The sequence below is a fragment of the Sparus aurata genome, chromosome 5, assembly GCF_900880675.1.
Source record: "Sparus aurata chromosome 5, fSpaAur1.1, whole genome shotgun sequence".
Classification (NCBI taxonomy): domain Eukaryota; kingdom Metazoa; phylum Chordata; class Actinopteri; order Spariformes; family Sparidae; genus Sparus; species Sparus aurata.
This window is the reverse complement of record NC_044191.1, coordinates 37,513,541-37,523,540: the sequence shown is the minus strand read 5'-3', so window position 1 is coordinate 37,523,540 and position 10,000 is coordinate 37,513,541. Positions and strand designations below refer to the sequence as shown.

The window sequence follows — 10,000 nt, the reverse complement described above, 5'->3', positions numbered from 1 at the left end:
CCCAGTGTCCCCACATCCAGTGTCCCCACATCCAGTGTCCCCACACCCAGTGTCCCCACATCCAGTGTCCCCACATCCAGTGTCCGCACATCCAGTGTCCCCACATCCAGTGTCCGCACATCCAGTGTCCCCACACCCAGTGTCCCCACATCCAGTGTCCCCACATCCAGTGTCCCCACACCAAGTGTCCGCACATCCAGTGTCCCCACACCCAGTGTCCCCACATCCCAGTGTCCCCACACCCAGTGTCCGCCATCATCCCAAGTTTCGTCCCCACACCCAGTGTCCCCACACCCAGTGTCCCCACATCCAGTGTCCGCACACCCAGTGTCCGCACACCCAGTGTCCCCACATCCAGTGTCCCCACACCCAGTGTCCGCACACCCAGTGTCCCCACACCCAGTGTCCCCACATCCAGTGTCCCCACATCCAGTGTCCCCACACCCAGTGTCCCCACATCCAGTGTCCGCACACCCAGTGTCTCCACACCCAATGTCCGCACACCCAGTGTCCCCACATCCAGTGTCCCCACACCCAGTGTCCGCACATCCAGTGTCCCCACACCCAGTGTCCCCACATCCAGTGTCCGCACACCCAGTGTCCGCACACCCAGTGTCCGCACACCCAGTGTCCGCACACCCAGTGTCCCCACATCCAGTGTCCCCACAGCCAGTGTCCCCACATCCAGTGTCCGCACACCCAGTGTCCCCACACCCAGTGTCCACACACCCAGTGTCCCCACATGTCCCCACACTCCATAAAAAAACAATGTTTCATTTCACAAAAACTTTATTATAAAATAATCATCTCATAATTTCAGAAAATTTCTTTACAAATATGAACAAAACAAGACAAAAACTAAAAATAACAACAAACACAACATATTTTAGTACAATCAAATCTGTTTCTAACTCCCTCTAAGGTCCCTGAACTCACCAGAGAACTGATAACTATTCTGCTGAACCTCCAGGACAGTTCTGTTTACTCCATGCAGGATCATTTCCCAAAATTGAACCATTTTAAAAAGATTGATTTTCTTCCTTTAAGAATACAACAGTTAAATTTCCTTTAAATGAAAATTGACTTGCAGGGTGAAACTTGTGAAAATGTCAAACTGTTTGGGTGCAGGTGACTCATTGTTGAGCTCCATCACCAGAAAATCTAAAACTCTCACGTCAGATTCCTGACGGTCTTTGAATTAACCTGTTGGTGTGAAATGTCAAACATGAAACTTTCAGTTTTTACCTCCAAAGAACAGGACAGACAAAACATTGTGTTCATGTCCAGTGAAAATTACTTATTTTAACATCATCAACATTTTAAACTCTTTTTAACGGATCATCTTTTACAGAACTAGTTTCTACTGGTGTGGTACGTTCTGGTTCTGTTGTGGATCTGGTCCAGTCTGCTCAGTCAGGTCTGTGGTTTGTGTGCTGGTGGTGGTGATTCCTGAGAAGTGATTGGCTGGAGCTCCTGAACCGTCGCATATCAGTAAAGATCTCTATAAACAAAAGGAAACTGATCAGTGAATCAAACCTGCATGTCAGTTTGTTTTAACAGACTCAACAAGGCTCAAACAACACAGCTGTTTTCTGCACATAGCAACACATCGTCTCAGTTTAAACATCTGTCTGATGCTTTGGACACTTTAAATCAACAAGGACTTATTTTTAAAGAGGAGACCTGGTGGCTGGTGGTGGTACTGCAGATCCTGGAGGTCACAGGAAACATGACAGCAATAATAAAAAAGAGAAATGTTCCTTTAATAAACTCCGGACTCACCTCAGCTCTCCTCTGTTTCCCTCTTTCTTTCATCTTCCTCAGCTGCTCCTCCTCCTCTTCCTCATCCTCCTCACTGGCTTGGCAAGCTACAGGCTTCTCTGTGATTGGCTGCACTGTGGCCAGGAGGGCGGGGACAGTGAAGCAAGACAGGAAGCGAGCCTTCAGCAACTGGTAGGCGGGGTTACTAGAGAAACGCTCCGCCACCATGCGACGTACCATGGCCACGAGCTCCGCCTCCCCCTGCTGGTCAGAGCTGACAGAGGGAGCTGCAGAAGGAACAAGAAGAAGAAACAGACACACTTGAGCACCACCCATACACCTGAGGGCTCACCTGGACTCTACAACACCATCCATACATCTGAGGGCTCACCTGGACTCTACAACACCACCCATACACCTGAGGGCTCACCTGGACTCTACAACACCACCCATACACCTGAGGGCTCACCTGGACTCTACAACACCATCCATACATCTGAGGGCTCACCTGGACTCTACAGCACCACCCATACATCTGAGGGCTCACCTGGACTCTACAGCACCACCCATACACCTGAGGGCTCACCTGGACTCTACAACACCACCCATACACCTGAGGGCTCACCTGGACTCTACAACACCATCCATACATCTGAGGGCTCACCTGGACTCTACAACACCACCCATACACCTGAGGGCTCACCTGGACTCTACAACACCACCCATACACCTGAGGGCTCACCTGGACTCTACAACACCATCCATACATCTGAGGGCTCACCTGGACTCTACAGCACCACCCATACATCTGAGGGCTCACCTGGACTCTACAGCACCACCCATACACCTGAGGGCTCACCTGGACTCTACAACACCACCCATACACCTGAGGGCTCACCTGGACTCTACAACACCACCCATACATCTGAGGGCTCACCTGGACTCTACAGCACCACCCATACACCTGAGGGCTCACCTGGACTCTTCAACACCACCCATACACCTGAGGGCTCACCTGGACTCTACAGCACCACCCATACACCTGAGGGCTCACCTGGACTCTACAACACCACCCATACACCTGAGGGCTCACCTGGACTCTACAGCACCACCCATACACCTGAGGGCTCACCTGGACTCTACAGCACCACCCATACACCTGAGGGCTCACCTGGACTCTACAACACCATCCATACATCTGAGGGCTCACCTGGACTCTACAACACCACCCATACACCTGAGGGCTCACCTGGACTCTACAGCACCACCCATACACCTGAGGGCTCACCTGGACTCTACAACACCACCCATACATCTGAGGGCTCACCTGGACTCTACAACACCACCCATACACCTGAGGGCTCACCTGGACTCTACAGCACCACCCATACACCTGAGGGCTCACCTGGACTCTACAGCACCACCCATACACCTGAGGGCTCACCTGGACTCTACAGCACCACCCATACACCTGAGGGCTCACCTGGACTCTACAACACCACCCATACACCTGAGGGCTCACCTGGACTCTACAACACCACCCATACACCTGAGGGCTCACCTGGACTCTTCAACACCATCCATACACCTGAGGGCTCACCTGGACTCTACAACACCACCCATACACCTGAGGGCTCACCTGGACTCTACAACACCATCCATACATCTGAGGGCTCACCTGGACTCTACAACACCACCCATACACCTGAGGGCTCACCTGGACTCTACAACACCACCCATACACCTGAGGGCTCACCTGGACTCTACAGCACCACCCATACACCTGAGGGCTCACCTGGACTCTACAGCACCACCCATACACCTGAGGGCTCACCTGGACTCTACAACACCACCCATACACCTGAGGGCTCACCTGGACTCTACAGCACCACCCATACACCTGAGGGCTCACCTGGACTCTACAACACCACCCATACACCTGAGGGCTCACCTGGACTCTACAACACCACCCATACACCTGAGGGCTCACCTGGACTCTACAGCACCACCCATACACCTGAGGGCTCACCTGGACTCTACAACACCACCCATACATCTGAGGGCTCACCTGGACTCTACAGCACCACCCATACACCTGAGGGCTCACCTGGACTCTACAGCACCACCCATACACCTGAGGGCTCACCTGGACTCTACAACACCACCCATACACCTGAGGGCTCGCCTGGACTCTACAGCACCATCCATACTTCACATAATCATGTTCACACAATCATGACACTTATAAATGAACAGAAGAAGAAGTGAGCCTTAAACATCACCTACAGGACTGCCCCCCCTTTGTACCTGTCAGGTGAGTCAGGTGTTACCTGATTGGTCTGTGGCTGGTTGGTGGTCAGAGGTGGAGTCGGGCAGGTCGGGAGGCTGATTGGACGTCTCCTTGGCGCTGCTGTCTGGTGAGGGTGTGGTCTGAGGACATCTTGGTTCGGACGCTTCACTCAGGAGTCTCAAGGATGAGACGGTCAGACACTTCTTGGCGCAGAGCAGCGCACTGAGCATGCTCAGACTGCTGACGAAGGGTGGCAGGTAAGGAAGAGCCACACCCACTCCAGGTACCACCACGCCTCCCCGACCAGCCAGCCAATCACACACTGCCGCCTGGGACTCCTGAAACATCAGGGCAGGGTCAAACTGCAACGCTTCTCTCCTGAGAGGAGGCGGCGCTGCAGGGTCCACTCTGACCACGCCCTTATATGGCAGCATGAATTTTGGGGGATGCTGGGCGGAGGAGGCGGGGTTTGGGACAGCTCGCAGGATGAAGGTTGGGACAGGAAGAGGGTGTGGCTGAGTCTGTCCAGGCTGTACGGGGATGGCGGTGCGTTCAGGTGCGATAGATGGCAGAGGGGGCGTGGCCGGGAAGCTTGGTATGAATGCCAGCTTGAGGCCTTGGGGCGGAACTTCTACCAACTGGAGCATCCCGCCAGGTGTCATGACCCACATGGACTGACCGTGATGTAAAGACAAGCCGGGGAGCGGAGCGATCTGCCGGTTCTGATCAACAGCTTCCTGTTTAGAGCGAGACGTACGAGAAGATCGAGAAGAAGAAGATCTCTTCTTCTTTGCTTCAGCCTAGAAGTAAAACAACAGAAGAAGTCAGACAAGGAGGAGACAGACGAGGAGACAGACTGAGAGGAGGAGACAGACTGAGAGGAGGAGACAGGCTGAGAGGAGGAGACAGGCTGAGAGGAGGAGACAGGCTGAGAGGAGGAGACAGGCTGAGAGGAGGAGACAGACGAGGAGACAGACTGAGAGGAGGAGACAGACTGAGAGGAGGAGACAGACTGAGAGGAGGAGACAGGCTGAGAGGAGGAGACAGACTGAGAGGAGGAGACAGACTGAGAGGAGGAGACAGACGAGGAGACAGACTGAGAGGAGGAGACAGGCTGAGAGGAGGAGACAGACTGAGAGGAGGAGACAGACTGAGAGGAGGAGACAGACTGAGAGGAGGAGACAGACTGAGAGGAGGAGACAGGCTGAGAGGAGGAGACAGACTGAGAGGAGGAGACAGACTGAGAGGAGGAGACAGGCTGAGAGGAGGAGACAGGCTGAGAGGAGGAGACAGACTGAGAGGAGGAGACAGGCTGAGAGGAGGAGACAGACGAGGAGACAGACTGAGAGGAGGAGACAGGCTGAGAGGAGGAGACAGACTGAGAGGAGGAGACAGAGGAGGAGACAGACTGAGAGGAGGAGACAGAGGAGGAGACAGACTGAGAGGAGGAGACAGACTGAGAGGAGGAGACAGGCTGAGAGGAGGAGACAGGCTGAGAGGAGGAGACAGGCTGAGAGGAGGAGACAGACTGAGAGGAGGAGACAGGCTGAGAGGAGGAGACAGGCTGAGAGGAGGAGACAGACTGAGAGGAGGAGACAGGCTGAGAGGAGGAGACAGACTGAGAGGAGGAGACAGACTGAGAGGAGGAGACAGGCTGAGAGGAGGAGACAGGCTGAGAGGAGGAGACAGATCTTACCTTGGCTTCAGTAGCTTCCTGTAGAGCTCTCGCTCTCTGACTTGGTTTTCGGACTCTCTTCCCGTTCCGTGTCACACCTGCACCTGTACCATCCACACATGAGTCGTCCTGACTGCTTGTCACAGTTGGCTCCTCCTCCCTCGCTCGTTTCCTCCTTCTGGGTGGGGCTTTGGAAGACTTGCTGGGGGCGGGGTCAGATCTACTTAGACTGGAGGTCTGCTTTTTGGGGGCGGGGCTTGGCTGAACTGAGTCGGAGTCATTTTGACCAGTGCTGTAGTCGTGATCGATGTGTGAAGGGACAGGTTGGCTTAATGTGGAGGAAGCCGTGTGCTGATTGGTCAGCATTGAGGGGGGCTGGGTGCAATGGAGGCTTTTAGTTGATGACAGGGTGGTTTTGGAGCAGGCAGGTGTGGTGTTCTGACTGTTCACAGAGACGGGAGGAAGTGAAGGAGCTTCAGAGGAGATGAGCGCTACAGGAGGAGGTCTGACGACTGTCTGATGAGCGGAGACTGCGTTCTGGATCTGAGCTTTCTTTCGTGGAGACGAAGCAGATTTCCTCCTGGCTTCAGCCTGAGAGGAGCGAAATGCAAAAACGAGTCAGAATGATTGGATCATGTTCAGAGTTTTAATGTGCTGAGAGGAGCCACAGATCCTCAGGGCCCGGAGTCCCCTGGTCATCTGTGAGACAACACTGAAACCCCGTCAGGTGGAGGGAAGGACCCGCTCTTTACAACACCGTGTTCTGCTGGCAAACTTTTATGCTTCGTTCAGACACAAATCATTCACACGACTAGATTACACACAAAGTCATTCTATTCGCTCTGGTGGTGTGAATGACACAAGGCGATTTGAGCACAAGTGAGCAGAATTCATGAACAACAGTGGAGGAAAGGATGATAATCAGAGGTCGTGGCTGTTTGCAAAAGACGTCTTCACCTAAAGAATCAAGACTCATTTGTTCAGACTTCACCAAGTACATGCACCTTTATGATCTTATTTCAGCACTTATGTACTGAAGGACTCCTTCTTTTCTACTCCATCGACGGTGACGTCGTGGTTTCTTTCTTGTCACAAATGTACTTATTGTAGAAGTCGCTTTGGACAAAAGCATCTGCTAAATGCCCTAAATGTAAATGTAAATATAAATATAAATGTTGCAGACACAGAGCTGAACGATAACACATCTGCTCTAATGAGACAGGACAGGAGGAGCTGTGGAGGAAAGTGAGCGAGGGAGTCAGGCTGTTTACAGTCGTTGTTGAACATGAATCATCTCATGACAGAATTCACTCACCTTGGCTTCAGTGGCCTCCTGCAGAGCTCTGGCCTTCACAGTCAGCTTCCTCTTCCTCCGTCCTTCCTCCATCACATTGTCACCTGATCCGACCAGACTTCTACATGCTTCACCCACAACATCAACTGCATCCACCCCATGCTGACTGCTGCCAACAACCTGTGGATCCTTTGACAGCTTCTGCCTTCTCCTTATATGTGGAGTCAGGGTGGAGCCGGGAGGACGAGGCTGACTGGTGAGTGTTGAACCGGCAGGAACACGCTGACTGGGGGAAGGGGACGAGTCAACTTTGAGCTCTTGAATCAAAGGTCCAGCTTGTTGGCTGAGAGAGGCAGAGCAGGTGGATGTAGAGTTCAAGGGTCCTGGGACAACAGAGATGGGAGGAACATTCAGTCTCTGAGAAGCAGGAGGTGCAGGTGACGGACAGGTGACACCAACAGCAAGAGGAGCAGGTGTGGTCAGGGGAGAGGGAGGAGCAAGCTGGACAGAGACGGCACAACGCTGAGGTAACGACACCTGAGGACGCATGTTAGGAGACATCTGAGGACGCATGTTAGGAGACATCTGAGGACGCATGTTAGGGAGACATCTGAGGACGCATGTTAGGAGACATCTGAGGACGCATGTTAGGAGACATCTGAGGACGCATGTTAGGAGACATCTGAGGACGCATGTTAGGAGACATCTGAGGACGCATGTTAGGAGACATCTGAGGACGCATGTTGGAGGAACATCTGAGGACGCATGTTAGGAGACATCTGAGGACGCATGTTAGGAGACATCTGAGGAACGCATGTTAGGAGACATCTGAGGACGCATGTTGGGAGACATCTGAGGATGCATGTTAGGAGACATCTGAGGACGCATGTTAGGAGACATCTGAGGACGCATGTTGGGAGACATCTGAGGACGCATGTTGGGAGACATCTGAGGATGCATGTTAGGAGACATCTGAAGAACAACAGCAGGGCGGCTCTGAGAGGGTGCTGATGGGAGATGAGGAGGAGGACGCTGCTGCGCTGGCTGTTTTCGCAGCAGCTGTTTCCGTGTGTTCTGTTGCTGCAGAACCTGAAGCTGCTTCAGGATCAGCTGCTGCAGAATCAGCTGCTGCTGATGGTCCGACTCCTGCTGGTCCCGCTCCTGCAGGAGTTTGCTATAGAGTTAGGGTTCTTCGGCTGAGTAGAGATGGGAGGTGGTGCAGGATGTGGCATTAATGGCACCTTGTTCATCCTCTTCTCTATCATCTCCTTACAGCCGACAGAGTCCACGTTCAAGGTCTGGAGGAGGAGCAGGAACACTGGAGTTGAGGTCATCTGGGTCTTCTCCCCCTCCTCTCTCATGGAGTCGGCTGCTATCAGTTTGGTTTTTGCCGGGATCAGCACGTTGCCGATCCATGGCATCACCGCCACCTGCAGCTCGTAGTCCAGACCTCTGCTCGTCATTTGGCCCAGCGTTGTCCTTTTGCCGGTCTGGACCTTCTGTCGGATGCGGGGCGGCACAGATCTGAACCTGGCGACCTGGCGGTTCAGGTGGGCTCGCAGCTGGTCAAAGGACACCATCATCAAGGTGCTGCTGCTGTGGCGTTTCTCCCACCGCAGCTCTTTAGGAGGAGGTCCGAATATTACGGAGCGTCCAAATTGTCCCAGGATGGTCGACCGCACGCATTTCCCTTTGTGGGCGTCTCCAGAGGAAGATAACTCCACCAGCTGACAGCTCAGGAAGGAACACTGAGCTTTTTCTGCTGGAATCCACTCCTCCATGGGAGGAAAGATGTACTCCTCCTCTTTCTCCTCCTTCTCCACCTCCTCAATCCTTTCCTCTTCCACTACCTCCTTCTTCTCCTCTTCGTCACTGTCCATGTACTTCACCACTGTCTCATCTTCCTCCTCCTCCTCCTCCTCCTCCTCCTCATCGTTCAGTTTGGCCAGTCGTCTCCTGATTCTTCTCTTGGCCGGACCAGTCGTCTTCTTGTTCTTTGCTTCTCTGCAACTCTTTGGTGGATTTTTAGATGTTCTTCTTCTCTATAAACAGGAAGGAGACAGAGATAGAGAGTCAGTTACGTTTACTTCAGCTGACTGTTAGTGTCCTGATTGGTTGAATGAACAGACAGGGTTGCCCAATAAGAAGCCTCACACACTCAGACATCCACAGCACCATGACAACGCTGGAGAAAGGTCCGTCTGCAGCGGTTCTACTTCTTACTTTGGACTCAGATTAAAAGGTGATTTCTCTTCACTCTGTGATCAGCCTGACTGCAGCAGTGGTCCAGAGCAGACCTCCACGTTCTGTTCTGTTGACTCCTGACTGGAGCTGGAGGGGACGTGGACTTTACTTCATGAATGTAACGTCACAGAGAGGAGACAGAACCAGAGCCAGAACCAGAGTCTCTGCTGAGTGCTGACTTTACTCAGAGCTTCACCTGTTCGCTTACAGCTGATGTACAGTAACACAAACACAAATTATCCCACGATCGCTGTTTTGTGACTCCTACGAGTTTCATCTTATTCTCTGACTCTCTCCAGAAGTTCTAGCAAAAGGCACCGGATGAAGCCGCCAAACTTCAGGACTTACCTGAAACCAACCTGAATGCTCCTGGTGTTTTTATTCTGCAGACATTAATATATTGTGCTACAAACATTTACTTCAAAAAGATTTCTTAAAATAAAAACCTTAACAAGGTTTTCATTATGAAATGTACAGGAACTCCCCAGAACAGGTGAGTGTACCTGAGCACGAGCTGCAGCTGGTTTGATCAGCCTCCTCCACTCTCGAAGACACTGACCGTCTCGACGATGAGGAATCTCTGCAGCGATCTTTGCCCAGTGGCCTGACACACACACACACACACACACACACACACACACACACACACACACACACACACAGTTAGTTTACGTGTATTGCTCTGTGGGATTCAGACGTCCCAAATAACTTTTCTTGATCCAAATTCTGAAAAGCA

General features: G+C 52.5%; 1 protein-coding gene across 1 annotated transcript in view; it reads right to left on the bottom strand.

Moving 5' to 3' along the window:
- Positions 1–771: 771 nt before the first annotated feature.
- snapc4 (small nuclear RNA activating complex, polypeptide 4) overlaps positions 772–10,000 on the bottom strand; it is a 29,752-nt gene continuing 20,523 nt past the window's right edge. Inside the window, exons 21-27 of the mRNA XM_030418034.1 lie at positions 9,768–9,887; positions 8,165–9,062; positions 7,042–7,775; positions 5,748–6,317; positions 4,092–4,851; positions 1,783–2,048; positions 772–1,501 (exon numbers count right to left, since the gene is read on the bottom strand). Of these exons, the coding sequence (XP_030273894.1) occupies positions 1,361–1,501; positions 1,783–2,048; positions 4,092–4,851; positions 5,748–6,317; positions 7,042–7,775; positions 8,165–9,062; positions 9,768–9,887 (3,489 nt within the window). The 3' untranslated portion in view covers positions 772–1,360. The remainder of the gene's footprint in view (positions 1,502–1,782; positions 2,049–4,091; positions 4,852–5,747; positions 6,318–7,041; positions 7,776–8,164; positions 9,063–9,767; positions 9,888–10,000) is intronic.